Source organism: Zalophus californianus, chromosome 6, assembly GCF_009762305.2.
Source record: "Zalophus californianus isolate mZalCal1 chromosome 6, mZalCal1.pri.v2, whole genome shotgun sequence".
Classification (NCBI taxonomy): Eukaryota; Metazoa; Chordata; class Mammalia; order Carnivora; family Otariidae; genus Zalophus; species Zalophus californianus.
The window spans coordinates 135580277-135606461 of NC_045600.1; the positions used below are offsets into that span (position 1 = coordinate 135580277).

Sequence of the window (26185 nt, forward strand, 5' to 3'; positions counted from 1 at the left end):
TATAAAGGATGAAGCTGTCTAGGGCAAGATCCAGGCTGGAAGGGGATATGAAGAAAGTAGGTCAGTTACCAGGGCTAGCCCCATAAGAGTGGGGCCATCCTAGATCTCTTGCCCAGAAGACAGAGTGCAAGCACCAGTTTCTGGAGCTCCAGTCTAGCCAGCAATGTAATGAATGTATGATGCATGTCAGTGGCTGGCATCGACCTGACCAAACTGTCCATATGTGGTAGGAGTCTAGCCAGTGGACTCAGGATGGTGGAGGAGAAAGTAGCCAGTGGACTCAGGATGGTGGAGGAGAAAGTAGCCAACCACAAAGAGGCCTGGCAAGGACTAGGAAGACAACTGGAGCCTCATCCATGGAGTGAGGCTGGTGGGAGGTGGGTGTCTGTGGACCTAGAAGAGGTAAGACAAATACTGCGGGTGCCTCTGCAGAGTGGGACAGAAGTCAAAGTCCCCCAGGCTGATGCATCTGAGACCACATGTTATTCATTCACTCACTCGTATACTGAGCATCTACCAAATACTAGTGGGTCGACCCTGAAAGGAAGCCATTGCCTGCTCTCCCAGTAGGAGAGTCAGAAAGGAAAACCAGACAATGACAGTGCAGGACCAGAAAATGTAGCAGTAGGAGCTGCATCAGGGCTGTGGAGCTCCTCATTCCAGCCAGAGTTGGGATGGCAGTGAATAATTCCCATTTACCAAGCGACCATTCTGTTCTAGAGCTTGGTACACGTGACCTCATTTATGTCTTATCACAACTGTATAAAGCAGATATCAATATTCTGGTTTAAAAATGATAAAATTGAGGCTCAGTGCAGTCTGCTCACTTGCTCAATGCCACATCAGTATCAAGGGCTGGGGTGAGGAATTTGAAGCCAGGAACTATTTTGGCTCCAAAGCCCATGCTCTTTTGAATGAGTCAAAGCCCACAAATATAGAACATCTACAGCCAGAAACACTCCCCCAAAGAATCTTTTAAGATCATTCTACCCAAAAACACAAGAGAAAAAGATAATAGAGATTACAGCATGAGACAGAGAAAGAATTAAAATAGTGCTTTTAATATAATTTTCAGCAAATGTACAGTATGTACTTTACATCACATATTTCTAAACTGCTCATCTGGAAAATATAAGCTGCAAAAATACAGAATACCACACTCAAAATCTATTGAGTATGTGCTTTTTTCCCCATCCCTTCTGTGAAACAGGGTCATTTTTACCATCCCCACACCCCCACTCCATTGTAATCCAGCCTCGGCTGCTTTTGGAAGAGCTGCTGGAGCCCTCCGTCAGAGAAGCATTCTGGAGAGGGGTTTTCTAAAGCGTGTCAGCAGGACATCCCCACAGGAGCCAAGGGAGGGACAGGCCAAAGGGAATTTGCACACCTGGTCAACGTCACTCTTTAGCAACCCAGGAAAATTGCCTACTGCAAGGGTTTGGAGGACTCCTGACCACAGACACCTTCTCAGTCCTCATCACAGGCCTGTGCTTGGGGCCTCAAAGGACCACACACTGGCCGGATAATCCACACAGGGACCCTTGGGTTCTTGGGCAGGGCAGAGCACGCTAAGTCAGGCCTGCGAGGTCTGTGGATAGTGGCGGGCTGTTCTCTGGAGGAGGAGGATGAGGGCCAGGCCCTCAGCTTCTCACAAAGGAGTCTTCTGAAGGTGAGTGTGACTCGGGGCAGGTTTTCTCAGTCTCAATGTCTTGGTACTCTGTGCCTAAAAAGGGAGGAGGGAAGAAGAGCCAAGAGGAAAAAGAGATCGGTCTTTTCTGGTTTTCCTACTATTTTTTTTAAAAGGCTTATATAATACAACCAGGGCTTTCCAGTGGAATGGACAAGAGCAGAAGTCATGCAAGGAAATACTGGGTTTTGCTCCATGTAACCCCAAGCAGCCAGATTCCAAGCCCAGAGACCTTTGTGAAGGCCACATCTTTCTGACAAGCACGTTTATCTGTGTATCTACACCAACACTCAACTAGATGTTTCTTCTCTGGGAATGAGTAAGTATCCCAGTCATTAACTTGTCCTCATCTTATATAAATCACCAGTGACAGGCCTTGTGTTCTGGGACTCCAAATGTCACGGCAATCTCTGTTGAAGATGTGGCTGAGCGCCAGACAGCACCCGCCTACGTCATAATGTCATGCTTTCTCCTCCAGCATCCTGGACACTGTTTTCTTTCCAGCCACAGGATGCACCGCATGCTGAGTCAAACAATCTCCTCACTGGGGCAAGGTTTTTAAGCCTATGCCACACTTCCAAAATAGATGCTGTGGCTTCATTTAAAAGGCATTAAAAACCCAGCTAGTCTCTGGGCTGACTTACAAGCTGGGTAGGTCTCACTGAGCATGATGTGCAGCTCTGCTGTTCAGTGATAGGCACAATGGGACCACACAAGTCCCCGCTCATTTACTTGTCCTCTTTAGACTCTGACCCGGTGGTAGAAAAGGTGACAGTGGGGAAATGTCACTCTTTTCCTCAGGATTTTGCAGCTGAGATCTGGCTTATAGGAGGCAGCCCGTGTGTTTGGAGCAGTTTGGAGCATCCTTCCTCAACTTTCATGAGGATCAAGTTCTTGTGGTCTTGGGGCGGGGGCGGGGGGCAGGTTCTGCTGGAACCCCGGGGAACAGGGAGTTGGGGAGGGTAGGCCAGAAGCGAGAGCTGGAGTTGGTTCTTGTGCCCGGAACGAGTAAGAGAGAGGTTGTTGAGTGGCCAGAACACTTCTACTAATGTGGCTAAGGTGGAAGAAGGAAGGAGTATGTTTAGAGGTTTCTAATGTTTAATTATTAAGGTAAAAGAGTTTTTTTTTCATTTGATTCCCGTGCCTGTAGGCAACATTTTGCAGAGGTCTCACTTCCGGTTCTTGGCTCATTTCTCTATGAAATATATAAATTTCTGTGGGGGGTTTTCCCAAGAGTAGATGCCCCGCTGGCCTCATCAGAGCTTCCGAAGAGGCAGATCTTGGCTCTTGCATTGGTGGTGATGTTGTGTAGTAGAAAGAGCACTGGTTCAGGAGTCAGACAGACCTGGCATTGGCTCCTGGTGGCCTTTTAGCTGTGTGACCTTGGGAGCCTTGGGTTTTTTGAACCTTAGTTTCCTGATCTGTAAAAGTGGGGAAAAAATTACACTTCCCTTTGCCTGGTGTAAAGCTGCTGGGTGCATTACCTGGGACCATGCCTTATGACACCTGGCATGTGGGTAGCAGACTCTTACGTGGGAGCTCCCTAGCCCCTTCCTCCTTTGAGGTGCTGGACTAATCTATGTGTTAGTTGGGTTCCTTCTGTAATGCAACTTCCTATATTGCATACTTCTGATTCATCTTATGTCCTTAGATTATAAAATTGAACAGTTTTGACAAACATAATACCATGAGAGCTCTCTTCTTTAAGTTAGCATGAATTTAAGAAAAACATTATTTTGGGGGATTTAATGGCAAGATGTCAACCTATAGAATGTTAAACCTCCAGAAAATTTACCATTCCATTTGCTCAGAACAGAAGAACAAAATCACTTTACTTTGCCTTATGGAAAAATATTCAGAATTTATGCTAAACATCAACTACTGATTGTTGGCCTGAGTCATTAATGCAAAAATAGAAACATCTAGACAGTCTGTTCCTAAAAGCCTAGTATCTGATAATAGAGTAAGACCTATCCAACCGGCGACCAGCGTTGGTGTGTCTGAAGGCCCTGGGCCAGAGCCAAAATCCCGAGGTTGATGCTGAGGACCATGGCAGTGCCTGGTGGGAGAGGTGTCTGGGGTGTCCCCACTGGAGCCCATGACCAGCACGGAGGAATGCCTCTCTGGTGTGTCAGAATGTATTAGAGTGGAGGAGTCTCCTGTTTCCTGTTACCTGTTTCTGGCAGAATACCCCACAGAAATTGATCATTGGGCTCTGTGGTTAAGACCGGGAACAACCCAGGAAGAACAGAAGTCCCCAGAAGACAGCTGTCGTGGTGTCCCTGGTGGTTATATTAGGGGGCTTGTGAGAGTGGGTAGAACACACAGTCCATTTGAGCCAGAGTCTTTCTGATGAGGCAGTCCCTATGGGTAGAGAAGGGCGTCTCATGTCTTGCTCAGTAGGCAGGGGGTACCCATAAAAGCTAAGATCATGGGCTTTGGATTCACAGACCTGGGTCTGAATCCCAGCTCTGCTTCGTGGCCTTGAGCCGATTCTGGAAGCCTTCCCTGCTTCCTTTCGTCTCCTGTCCACTGATGCTAATAACAGTTCCTGCCTCACAGGGCTGTTGTTGGGATTAAATGAGCTAATACGTATAAGAAGCTGATTCACAGTAAGTGCTTGGTAAATGTTAGCTACTATTATTATTAGTTATTATTAGTTTTTACCAATTATTCCACCTGGCTTATCTGTTAGCTTCATAGTGCCACCGTTTTAGGTTGGTGGGAATGGATGTGAAATACTATTTGGATTCACTTTTTTTTTTTTTTTAACTCATTCCTACATTTCCTCCTCCCATCCCCATTTCATCACATAAGAAAATGGGACAATTACTGTGGTAGAACTACGGCGTATCAGAGCTGGAAGAGACTGGAGATCAGATCCTGTAGCTCAAATTCCTCTCAGTCCATAGAGAGAAAGATGATGTTGCCTTCATTGTAAACCCTGCCAGTCATGGGGTACTTACCTCATTCTTGGAAAATGGGATACCTGCATTAGATTCCTGTGGGCAGTAACGTCAGGGCTGATGGACACCTGGCTGCAGGACCCCTCCAACACATGACTTGGCCCATGCTAGAGCAGCTTAGCTGCTAGGGCCCCCCCTTCCCCCAAAGATGCTGTGCTGCTTCAGACCTCAGCACACTACTGCCCTCGACCACTGTCTCTGTAAATAAATCTTTACTGGAACACAGCCCATGCATTTGTTTATACGTGAGCTGCTCTCATGCCACAACAGAATTGAGTGGTTGTGACAGACACCGTATGACTCTGAAAGCCTTAAAAAACCTAGCCCTTTATAGAAAGTCTGTCAACTTGTTCTGGCGGGCCTCTCAGGAGAGGTGACCTCCTGCCCCATCTCTCTGGCCGACACCCACTGCTCTTCAGTTCTTGGTTTTAGACCACGCCTCTCTCTGAAAGCTTTCTGATTCTCGATGCCAAGAGGATGCACTTCCCACCACCACGAATCAGCCCTCCTTGGGCCCAGTCAGAGCAGGGCTCCTAAGTGTTATTATTCTGTTGCTTTTGTTTGTGTTCAGGTCTGTCTGGCTCATGGAACTGTGAGCTCTTGGAGGATGGAACCATGTATTTTTCATCTTTGTGGCTGGTTTGGAGCCTGGCATACTGCCAGAATCTTAATAAAGGAATGAATGACTACATGTTTAGAAATTATCAAGCTCCTATGATATATCCCTGGATGACACTAACCCTGCAAAGGGAAGGCATACTACCATGTGGATGCTCTCTGAGAGGCAGAAGTTCTGTCCCTGTCTCCAGGGCCATCACAGAGCTCTGAGGTACAGGAGACTCTTTGGTTTTCTCAGTTTCCCATTTTAGACCTTTTAACTCCTGTCCTTCCTGCCACGATGACCAAGCACTCTGAGATCACCTGCAAATGTGAGAAAGGGGAGGCAGGGGTGGGTGGCTGTGGGCAGGCAGGGTAGTTTCCACGTGTTACCCTGGGCAACAGGCCCCTATAAGAGGCATCTGAACAAAAATATCTTCTTGCCTATTCTACCAGTTAGGGGTCCTTCAGTTTTACAAATGTATTTGTGAGCAGTCATAATCCCCCAGGGGGGCTGGGTCTGAAGGCTATCATTTAGGGCCAGTTGCTTGAAGAGATTAGGTCCTCGCACCTGTTCAGAACTCAACAATGCGGACTGAGTTGGAAGCAATGGTATAACGAACAAGGAGGAAGGACAGAGGGAGGAAGATAAGGATGGTGTTTCTGTTCCACACTAATCCTTCTCTTGTAAAATATGGCACCTCCTAAGTATCTGGCCTGGATTCTAACCTAAAGGGAAACACAGCTCATGGTTGAAGGGAGGGAGAGGGCAGCAGCATGAGCTCAGCCATCAAGCCCTTCCGGCGCGTCTGGAACTTTCTCCTGAGCCATCCAAATGGGCAAAGAAGAATAGCACAAGACAGCAAATATTCTCTACGGGGCTGAAGCACTGCTGGCCTGGTTTTCTCCCTTCATCTAAACCAAACCACACCGAACACACAAACAACGCTGGAGTGGAACTCCGCCAAACCGTAACAGAACGTCTCCCTTCCTCCTCTGCTCTTGACTGTATGACTTCTCCACAATGACCTTTACTGCTTAATGCCACCGAGGAGCGCTTACAGTAACAGGTCTGGCAGACCTGACTGGGTGGAGAAGAGATCACACTTGTGAGGACCTGAAGAGCAGGCAGCAAGAAAACCAGCCTCACAGGCTCATGGAAGCCAACAACTGCTTCTCCTCAGAGGGTTTGTGTGTGTGTGTGTGTGTGTGTGTGTGTGTGTGTGTGTGTATGTGTGTGTATAATTTTTTTTCTCCATTTCATATGTTCCTCAAAGAATGGCCTGCTCTAGAAGTGCAGAAGATAATCCATTAGCAACAATGGTGGAATCTTTTTCCTGAGAAAATGCCTCTGGGGTGGTAGGGTGGTCATTCCCAAGGACTGGCTGGCTGGTTGCCTCGATATGGAATGTTTCTGCAGGTCACCTTAGAGGACCTCTCTTGTTCCTTCATTAGCCATGAGGAAAGCCTCCGTGCTGCGGCAGCTTTCCATGGGAAAGGGATGGGAAATCTTGCCATGCCTGAGTGAGGGCAAGCTCTAGGTCATCCCTGAAGACAGGGAAGTGGATTAAATCAGGGACTTAAATGTAGAGACACCACTTTAAAATGTATAGGCCTAAATTAAAAAAAAAAATCTCTAGAGAAAGCTATTCTACTGTAAGGTGGTGAGAAAAAAGTGATTTTTATGGAGAAACACATTCCTTCCTGCTTGGAAGACATTAACAAATCTGCCAAAGGATTCCTCAGGAGCTCTTGGCTTCCTCTTATTATTTTGCCTGCTAAGCACTACTAGCAAACTCCTTGGGGGGGGGGCGGCACGGGGAGAGGAGGCCTCTCTTGCTCCTTCATTAGCTGTGAGTAAAGTCCACAGGCTGTGGCCTTCTGGAGTGGCGATGTACCCAGGGTGCCTTGACGCTTCCCAGCCTTCCTCTGTGGAGGCGGGAAGGAGGGGGCAAGGCTGCTGGTCTTCCCTGACAGCGCACACCAAACTCCACCTCCCAGACAGACATCTACTTTTACAAAATGTGTTTACTTCATACGCAGGAATAATATCGGTCAAAAAACTTCTTGGTCTACATGAAGGAACTACAAAAATCTGTCAAAGGTTGCAGCAAAGAGAGATTTTTTTCATCCATCTCTGGGCACGTTCGACCAAGATGGCAGAGCAGTTTGGGGCAGGAGAGAGAGAGAAAGAAGCTTAGTGTTCACCTTCTAGGTTTATTCTACCCCTTACATTTTTGTTTTCTCTAAGTCCAATGGAGCTCTTGCCAGGAAATCTTTTCATTCAAAATACCACTCAAAACCAAACAAATAACCAAGGAGCTGGATCTAACACTTATGTACAATGGTTCTTTGTAGCACAAAAGGAAACCTAACACCAGACTAGGTTTTCTGTTCTGTAGTAGGAGAGACATTAAAACTCTAAAAGGTGGCACACCGCACTTTGGAGCCATCTTGCAATGGGGGACTTTAAGTTCATATCCAGTTGTTGACAAAACTGAGCCCTTGGAGGTGTTTCCTTTTTCATCTCAACATCTCATTCATCCTAAAATCTTAGGGAAAAAAAATCCAAAATGCAAAGAGTTTTCAAAAGAACGTTTTTCTTTTTAAAGCAAATGGACCCATGAAAACACAAGGTCAGCGGGGCTCAGTGTGTGTGTACTGAGTTTGGAGAGCTACGCAGAGGGCAGTGACCTATTAGCAACACATTTCAAAACAAAACTCACCCCAAACCTGTACAGAATGGTTTCAAAGCCTTAGGAGTGACAGAGCATACATATTTTATGAATTGGTTGGAGAACAATCCCGCCTCTTACTAGTTAACATACTGATGAGTGTCCCCATGTTCCCAGACAAGGACAGACTGAAACACACAGAAGGGTGGTTTTGGAAGCATCCTGTCCCAGGCAGCTGATCATGGTGGCCCCGCACCATGACACAAGCTTCCCTTTGAGTTGTCCTTGCTCGGTGGGGCTTTCTCTAGTTTCAGGCTGTCACTTAAACTGCCCCATTTACAGTATGTGTGAGAAATTTGGCACAAGAGCCCGTTCTTCTCCCCATTCTTTTCATTCCTGATTCTTTTGTTGCCCTCCAGGGGAACTGCACATCTGTGTCTCAGGTGAAAAGGCAAACCAACCAACAACCCTCGAGACCTTTCTCAGGGCCATGAGTGGCCTGGACCAAGGTCACTGAGGAAACACGAAAGGAACGTTAACTGGGCCATGTGTGTGCGTGTGCAGGCTCTTCCATAAGCTCTGTCCCCTTCCGGGGAATGGCCTCATGAGGCTGAGGCTGCTGACCCCAAAAGCTGCTCCCACGATTCTCCTCCCAAACAAACAAGGAGGTTTGCCTGCTAGCTGCTGGAGGGTTAGCCACTTTCAAAACACAGACCGAGGCCTCTTCGTTCAAGACTGACCCTAAAAACAGTGACATTTTAATACATCGGACACGCGGTGGCTCCCGTGACCCTGTGGGTCTATTCACCATCATCACCAGACCCCACACACTGCTCGACAGCTCGTGCTAGGGGACCATTCCTTCTCTTGCCTACCCCCAGAAGCACCGCACCCATCCACACAACCCACATCTAAGCGTGTCTCCTCAACCCGCGGGCTGAAAAGAACGCCTCTCAGAATGTGAAGCATGAATATAAAAGGGCTTCCCATGACAGTGATCACTGAATCATGGGGAATAAAGCCAGAAGGCAAATTTGCAATTCATCACATTATCCCCTGTTGTCTCAAATGTGATTCTTTTAAAGGCAGGCTGCATAGACACTCTTTCCCAAGAATTTTTTTTTTCTTCCCGTAGCACATATTCTTGTTTTCGCAGAATATCCGAATGAGGATAAAACGATAAAAAAAATTACAATAGATTAATTGCATCCCTTGAATCACATTATATTTTTGGTGCATTAAAAAAAGGAGTAAAGGAAAAAGCAACCAGCATAATAAACTCAGCCTAGAGAACTGTGTTAGTGATTGAAGGGTTAACACGGATCTTAGAAGTGGTTAAAAATAGTATTAGAAGATTATACATACAACAGTTTGAAATTCATATGCATTGCGTTTTTTTTCCTTTAAAAATGGTAAAATGTTTGGCAAATGTAAGCAAATGACTTGGACTGTGTGGTTTTCACCGGCTCTGAGCGAAGTCAGTCATAGCCAGGCGAGGCCCACTGCTTCCTGAGGTCACTCTGCGGGGCTGGGGGGGGGTGCTGCAGTGGGGGGGGAGGTGAGGTGCTGGCCCCCCACGCCTGGCTCCCCTCTCGGGCCCTCAGTCTTGAACATGAACATGGAGCTGGTGAGAGGTGCCAATTACAGACTCCAGCACGGATCACCCATTAGCATCGCTGAGAGAACTCGGGGGCCTTGAACCACATGCAGACTGGGTGAGTCGTCTACACAGTGACCCATATTGCGAAAGTTAGAGGAGGGGGCACCCGCTCCTCCAACTTGCATGCTCCCCACCCTCACGTGGAGGAGGCAGGTAGCACGGGGTGTGTGTCCCTAGTGCTTATCCTGGTTGTCAACTTGTGATGTTTAGTAGACTTTTTAAAAAAATTTGTTTTGTATGTGTATGTATATCCAGAAACGTCCATCCTCCAAGCTGGCCACCACTGTTCCCTGAATTTGGCAGTGCCTGTTGCTTGCAGCTGTCGGCATCCCGAGAAAGCATGAGGTGCCTTCAAAGAGTAGACTCTGGGCCCCAGCAGGTCGGACGACAAACACACGATCCCATGCTCTCCTTATTCTGAATCCTGTCTGGCTCTGATTTTGAGAAAGAGGACAAAGGTCGTGTTGTGTGTACGTGTTGTGTGTGTGTGTCTGTACTGAGTTTGTGGGGTTTTTTTTTTTGGAAACTTTTTTTTTTTTTTTTTTTTTTAGGAAAAATGACCCTTTGATTACTAATACAGAGTTCAACCTCCTTTTGTCACTATAAAACGGACTCCATGTTTTCACACCACTCATGATCTTCAAGGTTATAGATAAATTTTGTCCTATGGGTCTGGCTTGCAGGCACAGGGTCCCTCCCCAGATTGTCTAGGGTCAGAGTAGAGGCAAAGAACTCACTGGTGCTCAGCCCGCCTTCGTGGTTTTTGATGTAGCGTTTATAGTTTTTCCTCAGGCACTGCCACGTGGTTGTATAGAGGACAAAGGCGGACGACTTCAGCACGATGGCGATGCTGACGTACAGGTATCTGTAGGCCACGTTGTCATAGAGGACGCAGGCGCCTTGCTCCCCGCAGAAGGTGCTCCAGAACAGGCAGGTGGAGTCGATGCCGGCCCCGAAGATGAGGGGAGGGGGGATGAAGCCTGCGAGAGGGCAGAGAACACATCACACTCCCGCTCCGGCTCTGCAGGCTGGTCTCTCCCCATCCGCACGCGTGTACCCACTCTCCTTACCGTTCCTGGTGTCGACGCAGTGCGACCTCCTGGAGGGAAATGCAAGGAGGTTATTGCACTCTGTGTACTGTGTTCCTGCACGGCCCTTCTAAGGCTGTGTGTGTGAGTAGAGGGAGCTGGGACCAGAAGTTGAACACGAGTACCCTTTACCTTGTGTCTATATACATAAACATGTCTAATATGCATGCACACATGTGTACGCATGTATCTAAGATGAAAAATACCTGCACACGTGCTAACAATTTCCCTTCCCCTAGACGTTACCACTGCATTGAATCCTTTTCATTCTGAGCTGGGAACTGGTTTTAAAACCTTCACAATAGAGTATTTCAGGTGCTTTCAACCAGTGATCAAAAGTGGCAGAGGGGATAAAAACTAGCCTCCTTAATTCATGTCTGTGTTTCTGTCCCTTGTCCAATTGGGCTCAAAGGTTATCAGTCCTGGCTGCACATTTAAAATCATCCAAGGTGCTCCATCCTAGAACAATTAAATTAGAATGTTTGGTGCGTGGCCGGATCATCAGGATTGTGAAAGCATCCCCTGGTGAGGGGGGAAAGCGTCTCATCTGTACTATGGGAAATCAATGGATGGCTCATTAATACAAATTAATTGCCTCACAAAAAAAGGATCCCCGAGGCCAGAATGTGCTGCCAATCCTATCCAGGGAGAAACCTCAAAAGCAGAACGTGATCACTGGAAGCAGGTGGCAACATATCTGAGATCCCAGTGCTGGGGTAGCCTGCGATCTGGAGTGTTCTTTCCAGGGCCACCCCTGGACTGTCAGAGTTTCACGTTTTATCAAGGAAGGTCCCTCTGAGAATCTGATGTGATGAGATACAGATCCTTAGTCCAGGAAAATACATCTACCCGCAAAATGACACCCATGTTTCGGGGTTCGTGGGCCCCTAAAGTCCACTCACGGTCCCCAGATTTAGAACACCCGTGTTATATAGGCTGTGTCCCTCCTTTCTGAGCCAGGGAGGGAAAAGGCTTAACTGAGGGAAACAACACTGCCTTGGTTTTAATGACAGGCCCAGAATGGGTGTGAGCAGGACTTCACTGCCCCAACAGTGCAAATGAGGTTGGCAGAGCTCCTGGCTCCCCAGGTGCCTTGGCACCACCCAGCTCTGCCCCCAGCCCGGAGAGAAACCCCAGAGAAGGGGTTTTAGTTGAAACCTCATTAACACTGCCCAAGCAGCTTGATTCTATAGGTAAACTCCAAGCTCAAAATCCTGCACGGTCTGCTCCCTCTTTGCAGCTTCTAAGTCCGCCTGGGCCCGCCGAAGGAAAGTGCTCACGCCAGCATTCTCTGCCCCAAAGTGTCTGAGGCCTTCCTCACCGACCGCTGGGAGTTCTCCCAGCCCCTCCAACAAATGCTTTTCTTTATTCAGCTGAACATGAGCCCACTGGGCTAACTGTCCTGACAACCACATAGGAGAAACTAAGTCACACGCCACAGTATCCAGGTAAAGAAATGGAGATCTGGAGCCAATTTAAATTGATAGACTTGGGAAAAGAATGGGACAAATCTGGCTGTTCCTATGGCCCAATGGGATCGTTTGAATCCATTCACCGAATTTCTCTGGGTTTTAGGAGTTGTGACAGCCCCCAAGGACTCCTCCCTCCTTTTTCTTCTCTCTTGAGGTCACTTTGTCCTAGCTCACCCATCACCAAGCAATGAGGTGCCAAGACTCTGAAGCCTCTGACAACAGCTCTGCCATGGGAAGGGACGGACAGCCCAGGGCCCCCTCCCCACCCGCCGCCCCCCCCCCCCGGTTGCAAAGTTGCAATATAAAGGAGTCATTCTTTAATGCTTGCTTGGACCACAATAGCCTCCAAAATGCCAATATGTAACTCCTTCATGTATCTGCATCTGTGCAAGGGTTTTTAAAAATGTTATCATTAAAGTAGGGCATCCTTCTTCTTTGTGCTAACCGTGTCACTTTTATCCTGCCTGTCAAGCTCCATTACCAGATGACGCAGCCCTGGAAGGAGTCAGAAAAGCCCTTCAAACAGAAATTAGAAAGCTAAGTGCCTAGAAAAGTTTTTAATATTTTGGAGAGCCTTTGTGAGAGAAAAGAACGAACCTTTAACTTGAGTCGAAAGCCTTGGGGCGAGTTGCTTCACCTCTTGGTGTCTCCGTTTCTTGATCTTTAAAAATGGAGCTAATTCCGGTCCCCCCCACCCCCGGCCAGGGTCAAGGTGAGCACCGGTACAAATGCGGTGTTATGCACAGGTCTGGTCCTTCCACATGGCCAGAGCTCTTGTTACCTGATTCATGTTCTACAGGGGACTTGGGGTAACCGTTTAAACTCTGGGTTTAAGACTTTAAGTATAACCTTTATGAGGCTCCTTTTAGATTTCTGAAAAAAAAAATTGGCTTTTCCACCAAATTCATCTTCTTTTATAGTGACTTTAAATATTCTTCCCCAAAGGGGCGCTCTGGCTCTCAGGTGTGCACAGAATACGAGAGGAAGAACTGACCGGATCTCTTTCACCAGACGTCATTCTAGCACTCACCTGATTAGTCACGGAGGGGAGTTCCAGCTGATGGCTAATTCTCACATGTGGCCACTCATCATTCTGTTTCTCACTCAGATGGACCAAATACACGCTCGGGCTGTCCCTGCAAGATCCCACCTCCCCAGACACCAATGGGAGACTCCCTTACAATGGCGGAAGTTAACTAAGGGAAACCTCATTCAAGTGGAGTAGGGAGGACAGAAGGGCGAGCCATACAACCAGAAGAACTGTCAATTACAGACCCCCAGCAGGGAGAGATGTACATCGTATCTCCTACAAGAAATGGACGACCCGGGCAACTCAGCCAGTAAGAACCTGTCATCGCCCTGAACTCTTGCTCTTCTCCACTGGACTTTCATTCACTACCCCTTGCGAGGTATAGTGGGGGTCCTCCTCCATAAAGTAATCTCCCCCCCTCCCGCCCCCCCCGCGTTTAGGATAGGACTTGCCTATGGTTTTGCCGTAGCTTACATGCCTGGAATTGCAATCCTGCTATTCTCGAATAGCACCCCCCCCGACTTTTTTTTTTTTGCTGGTAAAATAATGGGCTTTTATTTTTAAGGTTCACATTATTTAGTGATCAGAGTGGGATCCAGAGAGGATCCAATCAACAGGCTTAGTAAAAGCTAGAACACTTTGAGAGTAAAGCCGTGCGGGCCCCCAGAGCCAAGTGAGCTGCTCTCCTGATGACCTTAGAGTTTGCAGGTAAGTTTTTTCCTGGATTTCAAGCTCCACTCTGTGTTTTGAGCTCTCCAGACTTTATTCGGGATCTGTTTTAAGGCTTTGTACTTTCTGAGAGTACTCATTTGGCCTTTGGTAGGATTCCTTTTGGAATCATGTCTTTCCCGTTGAAAAACTGTGCTGTTTAGGACATTTTTGTTACTTTAGAGAATGAACCACTAAGAAATGGGAGTCCGTTAGGCCCTTTTTGGAGTTGTATGTTGCCAGCCCTCAAAATGCTTTAGGGGGTGCCCTCCCCCCTTCTGGGACCCCAGCTGGCTTTATGTTTAAAAACTGCAGTCCCTCTTCATGCGCATTTCTAACTAAATGGACCAAATTAACCGAAAATCATTTGGAACTTTAGTGGGGAACCTTCCATCTTCCTAAACTGACTCTTCTCAAAACTGGATTGGACAGTCCTGGCTCTAAAATTATCAACTGAATGGCATGCCTATATTGATTGGTATTTTGCAGCTTCCAAACATTATCAGGAATCTAAAATTTATACTAGCTGAGGCAAACAAAGAAAAAAGGGCAGCTAAAGCCGCTCTTCTCCTTCCTTGTTCCTCTTTGTCTCAGGATATATGGCAGCCTCCTGGCTCAGATCCAACCTCTGGCACCATTTTCCTCTATTTGCTCTGCAGGTCCTCTATATTGCCCCAAGCTAATCTTTTCTTTCAACTTCCCTTTCCCTATGAAGGAACTTCTCCCTCCTCTTCCAGACCTATTAAAATCTCCTTTAAAGTTAAGTATTGGAGGATCCAAATAAGCCCCCCATTTCTTATGTTCCCTGGAATAGGGCCAAACTGTGAGACATAGTTACAGTTTCCCAAAGTGACTGAGGACCCCCATAAGGTTTGCTGAAGAATTTAACAGAGTTATTCACATTTACCAACCTGGTTTCTCAGATTTGTATTAGTCCACATGCCTGTTGGTGAGGTCCTGGCCAAACAATGGATGAAACTAGCCCGATGGGAACAGCCTGAAGGGGATTTAGAGAAAACAGACCCCTAACTTTTGGCAGGATGCTAGGACACTCTCTGCAAAAGCTTCACCAAGCAATTATAGAACTTTTACTAAGCCTGTTGACTGGAACAAAATTCAAGTTTGCACACAAAAGCCTGATGAACCTGTTCATGACTATTACAATCAACTCCAAATTGTCTTTAAAGAACATTCTGGTCTTCCTTTAGATGTAGAATCCACCCGGGGAGCACTGAACTCAACTTATTAATTATTTGTTAATATTATTAACACAGTATTTTATTTATTTTCTTTTTATTACTGTTTGAGAGTGAGTGAGTGAGAATCCAAAGAAGTGCCCCCACTCAGCACGGAGCCTGACGCAGGGCTCAATCTCACGACCCTCAGCTGATGACCTAAGCCAAAAATCAAGAATTGGACACTCAACTGACTGAGCCACACAGGCGCTCCGGTATTTCTTCTTTAGTTAAAAGGATCAGGTTGGAATGGGAAACTGCCCACCGCAGATTTAATGTGGCAAATCAGCTCACTTGTACCCTAGATGAGTCACCTAAAAGAAAGTACTAAAATTCTTAATCTCCAATGCTGGCCAATGAACACCCCTAAACGAAACCAACCCTTCCCTAATTTCTGGTATTACTGCTAAGGGCCGGGACCGTGGAAAAAAGATGGTTACAAAGTGCTCCGGGCACCTGCAGCCTTCTATCCAGCCTTTTCGGATGTCCTCTTAATTCCCAGTACTGGGGCTCCGAGGAACTACAGGAGCTCTTCCCAATCTTTTTTCCTGATCAGCTCAGAGAAACCACTCTCCAGATTGGGAATGAATCTCTGTCTTTATTGACACCAGCGCTACATTCTCGTTGCTCAAGCCCCTGCCTCGGATACGAAACCAGTTCAAATAGTGGGGATCTTTAATAAACCTCAAGAGCTTCCCATCTCTGAACCTAGTCCCATCTGTTTAGGCCCACTGATACCCTTTTCTCCTTATTTATTTATTGGGCTGAGACTTCTTAGAAAAATATCATGCCAGAATTTCTTTCTTCCAAAGAACCTGACAGTAGTAATCAAAATAGCCAACCGGGCAAATTAAAGGACCCTTCAGCATCTATTATTTGTTCCGACTCTGGCAGCGCACTGTAGCTGAGTCTGGGGACACCAATCATTTGTCCCTGTTGGATCAGCTACCATCCTTTTTACGGGCAAGATCTTCAGTTGTTATTGGTAGAATCCATAGTATGCCTCACATCGAGATTCAAATAGATCCCTCAAAACCTGTCATGGTCCAAAGGGATGTTCTTGCAAATGATCATTTGGAAAAACTGACCAGAGATGCCCAACAATAGGCCCCAGAGAAGGAAAAACAGCATTAGAAGTCTAATAATTGTTGGTTCAACAAAAAGAGAGAACTCTGCTTTGAACCAACTAACCATCTGGCCCTACCAGAAATTCTAGAATTCTAAAATTCCCACTACTTCCCAATGTACTAAACCACTGGTCTACTGACAAAATGATACCATGGATGAACCAACATTGGTGAGGAAATACCAAGAAGGCCAACAATGTGCGTGCCTCACTTGTCTCGCCCTGTCCAAAACACAACGCAGGGAAACCTGTTTGCGTTGCTCTAGGACGCTTTAAATTAACTAATGGGCCATTCGAGGTTTGCAGATGAATTTCATAAGTTTTAGTCATGGTTTGTATGTTTCCTCACTGGACTGAGGCTTTCCCTTACAGACAGGCCACTGCTTTCTCTGTGGCTGAAATTCTGTTAGAAGAAATGATTCCCACCTGGGGAACTTTTCTCGAAATTCATAGTGATTGGGGACACATTTTACCTGTCAGGTGCTTTGAAAGTCTGTGCTGTTTGGCCAGTTTTGGAACACTTTCATCGTGCCATCATCCCATTCTCAGTCCTCAGGGTTATCTGAATGGACTCACGGTGCTATGAATACACCATTGGCAAAAGTTGTAGCGAACCCTCCCAAAACCTTGGCTGAAAGCACTGCTCTTTGCTTTCTAAATCTCAGCTCCACCCCTGCTGGGATAGTCACAGGACGTCTACCGTGCTTGTCTCCTGCCTCCTTTGGTAACAGCACTCCAGCTGGTCTTAAGGAGTGTGTTCAAGTGAAGCAAGTTAACTCTTACTTGCTGACCTAAGTCCCTTGATCTGTAGCAGAACTAATTTACTTGGAGATTTGCAGAGCACTGGCCTTCAGAAGGAAAGACCAGAACTTTGCCAGGCCCTAGAAGCCAGCAAGTCTCTTTGAAGCCACTTCAGCTTTCTAATTAGCCTAGCAATTTTTAAAGCAAAATGTTGTTTTTTTTTTTTGTTTTGAGGTCACACAGATGACTTTACTGACCCCTCGTTGTGTAGCCGTAGACCTTGCCCTTGCCCCCATAGAACACAGTACTCCTGTACCTCACAAGAACCGGCACCCCCGAGCACGGAGAGAATGTTTGTAGCCAGCAGCATCGCGTCTGCACATGGTCAAGAAATGTCACAGGCCACCGCACTCCCTTTGCTGATGACCCTAAACCCCTTTAGAAACCTCTGGGCCAGGTGGAAACCTCAGAGTTGGCTTTTGGACAAGAGCCTGCCTTCTTCCCACGTGACCAGCCTTAAAGCTCATGTTCCTTTCCAATCACAAACTCGTCTCTTGGAATACTGGCCTCTTGGGCAACCGGAAGCCCAACTTGGTTTGGTAACACGTTGACCCGCCGTTGATAAGATATACTTCAATACTGTAAAGGCCTCATTGCTTCTATAAAAACAGCCATGCTTCAGTGGAACAATCTTTTCACTGTGCCCTCGTGGGAGAGCATTACATCTGGCAACCTGGACCTTTGGTCTACTGGAAAAGACACCTCCAGAAAGATGTTCTTCAACCTCACACTGCTAACCAACCCTGTGCTGCCAAACGCCAGAAAACGGACTCCTGGATTCACGTGACTCATCCAAAGAGAGCACCAAACCCTGACTGGACCCGCACCCATCTGGTGACCTGAAAATAAAGATTTCCCAGCACCGAAGCAGACGACATCCGTTGGGATCCGTGGGCCAGGCCTGTGAGAAGATTCTGGGCTCAAAGAAGTCTTTTTTCATCTGGATATTAACAGACTTAGAATCTTATCCAAACTTCATGGTTTCCGAATTTTCAACTTTATTATTAGTAACAGACTTAGGATCTTATCCAAACTTCATGGTTTCCGAATTTTCAACTTTATTATTAGTAACATCTCTAAGTTCCAGCAGTTCTTTCAAGATAACAATGCTGCTTTTAAACATCTCTGAAGTTTCGCTGTTTTGCAGAAAGTTCACCCACGACTGCTTCATGTTTATACACATGCAGTGTATCTTCCCAAATGCACATGGTGAATTCTTCTAGGGAGTTCCTGCAGTGTCCACTGTTCTGTCCTCATGACTGCTTTGAGTGGGGACTCCCAGGAGGCATATGTGACTCTGGGGTTTATCTCCGGAAGGGGGAATTTTTCTTCCCTAAGCTGGAATGAGGGCCAATAGTTTGAGCTGGCTCCTTTCAGATCTAGGATCTTGTTTTAAAACCTCATCACACAATTTGGAATGGTAGTGTTACTTTTGATTCTGTACTTACTCCCTGTCAAACCTTTGTAAAAACACTATACCCAATAAGGACATGATCTCCAGTGCCTGAGACTTCTGCTACCTGTCCTTGTTACTCGAATGGGACCTTAGTAGGTTTCCCATCTGCACAATGTCCCACTGCCATGTGACACAACACCCAGGAAAGATCCATCCTGGCAATGAGGGACAAAGGCCACTGAATTACGAAAACGTGACTTTTGCTCAGTGATGCTTCTGGAGAAAGATCTTGATCAAAAGGGGAAAATGTAAAAAATAAAGGGACACCTCACTGAAATGGAGTAGGGGAAGACAGCAAGGAGGCATACCCCTCAGGGTTAATTATGGATCCCAGTGGAAGAATCATCAATTACGGGCACTGAGAGGGAATAAAGTACATTGCATCTCCTTTAATCCACCATCCCAGGAACTCAGCCACTGAGGACCCATCACCACTGTGGACTTGTGCTTTCCTTCAGAACAACCCCTCCCAACCTCCTCCTCTTTCTAGATAAAGTAAGATCCCTCTCCTTTGTTTACAATGGGACTTGCCTGTGGTTTTGCAGTAGCCTGTATGTCCTGAACTGCAATTCTCTTATTCCTGAATAAACCCATTTTTGCTAGGAAATAACTTTCATTCTTAAGGTTAACACAATAACTACTATTAACTACCCCTTCTCCCCAGCACTGTGTGGGGGCGGTACTCTCATTATAAGCCCCCTCCATGACCCTGTAACACACCCCCTATTTTATATGCAGAGAAACTGAAGCTGAGAGAGATTAATTATTTGTCCCAGGCTTGACATTTCAAAACCCCAAACCCAATAATCTCCTTCTTACTAATTCAAAGTCTGTTGATTTGACGAGAAGATTTTAGGGCTCTTATCAGGGATTTTCAGGGCTATAGAAAACAACTTATTTACCCTCCCGCTAAGCTCCTAGGAATAACTGGCTGGCGGAAGGCTGGTTTTGAAGCTTTCAGAGGTGAAACACACACACACACACACGTTCTGATCTTTGCAAAGTGCGGAGTCCTCCCTTCTCCTGGGTCGTTAATGCATCGAGAAGGCTGGGAGACTGTTTAGTAAGCAAACAGTATTTTGGAGAACACCTCAGGCACGACTACTGGCAGATGCTTGTCAGGAGAAAATGCTGACAGTCGCCTTTCTTGAGGCAGGGAGCTCAAGGCTGCAGGATGCTTGGTGGTGGGGAGGTGATGAGAGCTTTGGGACTGGAGACAGCCGACTCTGGATTCCAGCTCTGCCACCTGGGAGCTAGTGACCCTGGGAAGTCACTCAACTTCACTGAATCTCAGTTGCATCGTTTATTAAAATGCGCACAAAATGCCTTCTGGTATGGAGTTTTCATACAGATTAAATGAGATGGCATTTGTGAGAGCCCCTCGGGTAGCTGGCTCTTAACAGATCTGGTTCCTTTCCTCTTCTTTGGAGACCTGGAAACGTGTCCCCCTTTACAGCACCATCTCTAGAGAGCTGAACACCCTTCAAGACAAGACTCCGAGAATGACCCCCAACTGGCAAGAATCCTTCGTGTCGTAAGAGTAAGTCAGTTGTGGCGGGTAATCAGCCGCTTCCAGAAGGGAGGTCAAGTGGATAAGGTGTAAAATTAGTGCCTACTTCTGCTCTGAGCATCTTCATTCTGTCATGCTCTCAATTACCTAGAGAATAAAGAGGGAGGGTGATAACGGTGCAGTATTTTAAGAAACTGCATGTTTTAGAAGAACACGCTCCTCCCTGGAGGCTGCAGTAGCCTCCTCTCCCTTTTGCCTATGTCTCCTGGGGAGGAGCTCATGGATGGAGTGGGCATGAACCAGTGCCCCATCTCTGGGACACCGGGAACTTGCTGTATGTTGGGAACGGTATCTGGAGACTCCGTGCTGTTACGTGCTATTACAGAGGATATTAAAAGGATTAAATCTTACTTCCTATTATACTCTGGCCCAAATTGCAGCTATCTATCTACCTATATATATAAAAAATGCAGTACTGTTCAAGGAAATGGTCTTCCTGAAATCTATTAACGGAAATTAAACCCCATGGTCTTATATTTTGACTATTTAAATTCAGTCCCCTGCTTTAAAAAAAAAAAAAACAAAACTGGGCCTATTTATATTCTTTGGTCTAAACTTTAAAGGTGAACTTAAAGGCTTTTGTAAGAAAACTAAGTTCACATACCTTTTTGGGACAAAATGGAAGCTGAAAATTACTCTTGCCATTTACATTTCCAAACCTACCCATTCCTCCCCAGCTTAACTGCCAAGACTTGGAATCACCACGGAATCCCTCTTCAGCCTGACAGAATTACTGTCATGTCCAAGCACATGTCCTACTGAGAGGGTTGGTAGAAAAATAGATTCTCTCTGCTTCAGCAAGGCCAAGGATGCTACTGGACTTTGGCACCAGCCAGCATGGCCCGTGGGTATTTCACATTCCCTTTTCTTAAACCTGGGAAGTTGGGTGGTGCTACTTTGTTCTCACTTCATTACTGGGCTCCTTGCTAAAGTCCCTGAGGCTCGAAGAGCTTAAATAACTTCCCGAAGGCCACCTGGTCAGGAATGGCAGGGGGTACTCAAAGCCGGCTGGGTCTGCCTGCAGAGGGGTCCACGGTGAAAATGCGTGCCACCTTAGCACAGGTAAGGAAGTGAATCCTGGGTGATGAGGGGACTTCAGGATGTCGGACACATCATTGCTTAATAGATGTTTGCTGAATAAGCAAACAGGTGCACAGGTGAGTGGGAGGCGTCTTTCATACACCCCCACCATCACACCCCACGCCTGACCATCCCTGGGTGTGTGGCTTCTCGACTACGGCTTCCGGCGCGCTGTGCTTACTTCTTCCAAAGCGCTCATTTAATGTGTTCATTTCTTCCACCTGCCTGTAGAACTTCTTTAGATTCAAGACTTCAGGGTAGGAGCCTAGCAAATGTTTGACCAGCCACATCGGGAGCTTCCTAGATGCGCTGCTCCTGGAGTAGTTCAAGAATCACCCAAGACACAAGGATAGTTTGCTCAGGAAGGACACACGGGTCCAGAGGTACACCCAGGGGCTGATGTTCTCTGTGTTTTTTGCCTAGCAGGTTGCTCTGAAAGCTAAGAGCAGGCATTTGTGGGAGGAGAGGCTGATGGCCAGCCCAGCCCCGACAATACCCTTGAGACGACTGATTGATTGTGTCTCTTACTCCAGGATAAGGCTTCTCCATACGCTCAGTGCCAGGGGCTGGAATCTTCTGCTCCATCTTGTGGTTCTGTTGGTTCTCTTTTGCTTTCCTCTAGTCAGTTGGCGGGGGGGGGGGGGGGGTTTCAATAGACGTTACCTCCACCATACGCTTCCACCTGTCGTTGCCGTTTTAGTTCCACTGCTCTACCCTGGTTTGCTGCTTCTCTCTCTGATGCTTTGGCTCATTGTGTCGCACCCTGCGGAACAACCTTGCTCCCAGGCTGACCTCCCTAAATCAGAACTTTGAATGCATGTCCACTCTCCCATCTTTATCTGTCATTTGCTCCACACTGGCAACTACTTAGCCAAGTAAAATCTTTTTTCCCTTGAAATTCAAGGTCCAGGCCTACATATGCCTGGTCCTTGCTTCATTCTCGTACTGGAGCCCCGTGAGGGCAGGATACTGGCTCCTGCATATTTTTATGTTCTTTGCAGCCTCTTGAACAGTGCCTTGGATGTAGCAGGATCTCAGTGAATATCTGTTTCCATCCACAGCATGCAGTAGACCCCAGGGGCAAGATTCTGGACCAGACCCTCAAGCAGCTGGCTTGCCAAGACCCAGAGAGAAAAGCAGCGATCAGGACATTTGCAAAAGGATGAAGAAGGACGGATTTGAATGCATCAAGGATTCTGCTATGAGCCGACCATTCTGTTGACTCTGAATGTCCTGACTCAGCTCAGTGTCCTTCTCCCCCACTCAACTTCTGCCACTGTCCTGGGTGATTTGGACTTCTCCACGGACAGGCAGTTCCTCACCCCAGGCTTTCATGGACTCTTCCTCAATGTCAAAGCCACTTACTTCCTTTCCTCTCTGGCCATGCCACACCCTGGGCTTTGTGTCCTGTTTCCCTTATCTAGCCTACGTACCACGGTCCACCACTTAGCCCCACTTTGGCCATCATCCTTAATTTCTTTGCCCCATACTCTTTCCAGCGCACCTGCCACTGATACTACCGACCACGTTTGCACTTCCACTCCAGGGCTGCTGGGGAAGCTCCCTGAGCCACACTGACCCTTGCCACCACAGTCCGTGCTCCTGCTCTATCAATCCCGTTCCACTGGCGTTTAAAGCAACAAGAAAAACATATAATCTCACATTCCCTTCTGGGTCCTACCTTCTTTCCTTATACTCTTCACAGCCAAGTATCTGGAAAGAGTGGTCTCCCCGTGCTGCCCCACTCCCTCACGCTCTGCCTCCCTGAGGGTGGTGCCTCAGAGACTGTCCAGCACGATAGCCACTGGCCACATGTGACTACTTAAATAAAACTCAGTAAAAACTAAAACTTATAGATGCCCCATCTCAACTGCTCAATAGCCACAGGTGATGCAAATATAGACCATTTCCATTATTCCAGAAAGTTCTACTGGACAGTGCTGGTCTATGCCACTCCCAAATTGCCCCTCCTCCTGGGCTTCCTGTTTCCATGAGCCATGTCCCCGTTCACCGTGTGATCCAAGCCTTTTTAAGGAGGTTTCACCGTGGATTCTTTCCTCTTACATACTCCAGTGTGTACACTTCCTTTCGGAGATTAAGCCTTGAATATGCTTCCTCCATCCATACCTCCCCACCCAGGCCATCAGCTACTCTGTTATACCAGTGGCTTACTGTTCAGTCCCTACATTCTCAGTCTCCCTATAGCAGATGGTGGGCTTTCTTCAAATGCACAACCATCTGGTGCCTTCCTGGTTAAAGTACACCCATGACTTCATCTGCCTTAGAGCTAAAGGTCAACCCGTCGACAGGGCAACGACTCTTTCGGATCACATTCCTGATGGCCGCCCACTCCTGCCCATCTTTTGCCAGTCTCTGCTTGCCCCGCACACTCCGGCCACATGGGGCTTCCTGCAGCCCCAAACATGATGCTCCCTCCCAGGCTCATACTTCTGTAAGGCCCTCCCTATAAAGCACTCTCTCCTTGCTCACCTACATAACTCTCGCTCCGTCTTCATGTCTAAAGTGGACATCACATGGTTTCAGACCCACACCGCTGCCAAGGCCGGGTTTGGTGGCTCTTCCACCTGTCCCCACGGCACCCATGCTGACGCCATCCTGTATCTTGTCACACCAAACCGTGATGCTCCACTGAATTCCCACTACCCACACAGGGCCAATCAATCACAAAGGCCGACAGTGTTGCGGAATCTGATTTCTTGGTTGACCCCTCACTAAGTAATGGTGGTTAATCTGACTGGGTGCTGCAGGAAATGGAATCCGGCAATTGCAAAGACTTCTTTGATAAGCTGCTTTTAAGTAAGAGATGAAGCTATCGTATCCTGCTAGAGTGGAGTTATGTAGACTGTGATTTGTGACCCATAAATGGGAAACAAAATCAATATCGTGGGTCATGACCAACTTTTTAAAAAGCATGGAATAGAACAGAATACATACATATTAAGGGTATTGTTTTGTGAAATTTTTGTTTCAGCTATATTACTGCATATGTATGTGTGCACTGGGTCATAATGTAAAACTTATCTCTCGCTGGGGATCAGTCACAGAAGTTGAAAAATACTATTCCGGATAATGCCTGGTTAATTATTGCTGGGGCAGACATACAAACAGTAGAACTGCTTTAGGGCAATATACAATGATCTTAATGATCACATTAAACGAGCTCTGTAATTTTCCATTCTGTCTTCAACTGTCCCGTAATTCTCATTAACATTTCAGAAATATTTTACCAACTTTTTTTTTCATTTTATGCTATCAAGTTATTCTAAAGGGTAACTTTTTTTTTTTTTTTTTTTTTACCACCCATATTGAGTCTTTAGCATCTGTTTAGAGGTGCAGAGATTCCCCTAGAGCAACTCCACAGATGGGGGAGTTCCACCTTCCCTGGTCAGCTTGCCCGAGGACCCCCCAGGAGGAGGGCTGTGCCCACTTACCTGGGCATGGTCCACGGAAGTCTGAACCCATTAGGTGCTCAATAAATATTAGTTTGTTGAATCAATGTGTATGTGAAACGATTTTACCATTTACAGAAATAAGGGTCCCCAACTTGCTACCTGATGTTACACACTCCTTTATCCACCCAAATCAGGGCGGCAGGGGTGAGGCACTGTGATGCGTGCATACTCAACCCTCCAGAGGAGAAGAAGAAAAAAAAAAAAAGAAAAAACACATAATGATTACCCTGTGGTTACAGAGTTCTAAAATCCACTACAACTTCCAGGGAGGCCTAAATGTTTTAGGTTTGAATTTCTACTGAACTTGTCTTACCTTGGTATCTTCATACCTAGAGAATTTCTGCTTTCTGCAAGATCAAAATAAGATACAAATGCCATTTAAGTTTCCCTCTGTGTACCAACATCCATGGATTGATAATGGTCGAGAGAATGCTGAGACCTTGTCCTGGGCATGGGAGGAAGGATCACAGCAAACCACTGGAAATATTTTGCCACGGACAGAGAAGGGAAGTGAGGAGGGGCATTTGCCCAGAACTTGCCATTCCCCAGGGAGGACCTTATGAATGTTCTAAGGGTGAATGTTCTTCTTCCATATATCAGTTATACAGGAATTCATCTCATCATAAGAGTAACAGGCACATACATATTCATACAAAATTTTAACACACTTAGAAAATACGCCTTACATGTTCTTTACTCAGACAATAACATACCATGTTTGTGTTTAGCTTTCTAATATTTTCAACACGTTTATACTTTAAAAACACTTGAGTATATAGTATATTATAGACTTTTCTTCCCCCTCCACATGGCTTGTGCCCTTTCTAAGTCTATAAACACTTTCCAGAATTTTAGAGGGGGCCGTAAATCCTACTGGGATGCTGGACATTAATGGATGTAACTAATTCCCCGGCTCTTGGACAGTTGGGTGGTTGCCAATTTTTTCATTTTTTACAAACATTTTCATAAACATTTCTATAGCTGAGTCTTTGTGCTCATCCACAGTGATACACTTAGAATGAGGAGTTTAATTTTTACTCTAAAAATACACACCATTGGTTATCTCCCTTTGCACATTGATTTGCCATAGAATGTCCACGCCACTAGTATTCAAGGGGAAAAAGTTACCCTGTTTTGATCTTGGCCTTGACAAAGGGACGTTCATAAAGCAACAGAGGTCTCCAGGGAGAAGGGTGGGGCATGCCTGGCAGCTAGGTTACCTGGTTGGCCTTTCCAGCTTCGCCTAAGCCTGTCCTAGGAACCTGGGAGAACCATGGAATATTCCCGTGCTGTCTTTGCTCATTTTAAAAATGAGAGGGTTAGACTTAATTCCTTATACATACCAAACCTTGGAATCTACGCTCTATAGCATGAAGGTCACATTTGCCCCATCCTGGAAACCCAAGGTAAATAAACTCAATCAGTTTGGTAAAATTTAAAGGGTGCAAAGTTTCCATTTGTGAGGCATTGTAAGAACCCCTCTCTGTCCCAGCTGGCAGCCCCATAAACGAAGCATTTCATGAGCTGCACGGGGTTTGCTTAATGAGGGAGCCACGTTACA

At 46.5% G+C, this 26185-nt stretch overlaps 1 protein-coding gene across 2 annotated transcripts in view; it reads right to left on the reverse strand.

Annotated features, from left to right (window-relative positions):
* Positions 1-1046: 1046 nt before the first annotated feature.
* Positions 1047-26185, reverse strand: part of SLCO3A1 (solute carrier organic anion transporter family member 3A1) — a 320044-nt gene continuing 294905 nt past the window's right edge. The window contains exons 10-11 of one of the 2 annotated variants that reach the window (XM_027571943.1): positions 10323-10565; positions 1047-1723 (exon numbers count right to left, since the gene is read on the reverse strand). In XM_027571943.1, the coding sequence (XP_027427744.1) occupies positions 1641-1723; positions 10323-10565 (326 nt within the window). In that variant the 3' untranslated portion in view covers positions 1047-1640. Of the gene's footprint in view, positions 1724-10081; positions 10566-26185 lie in introns of those variants that run through there. The other variant, XM_027571942.2, reaches the window with a different exon arrangement.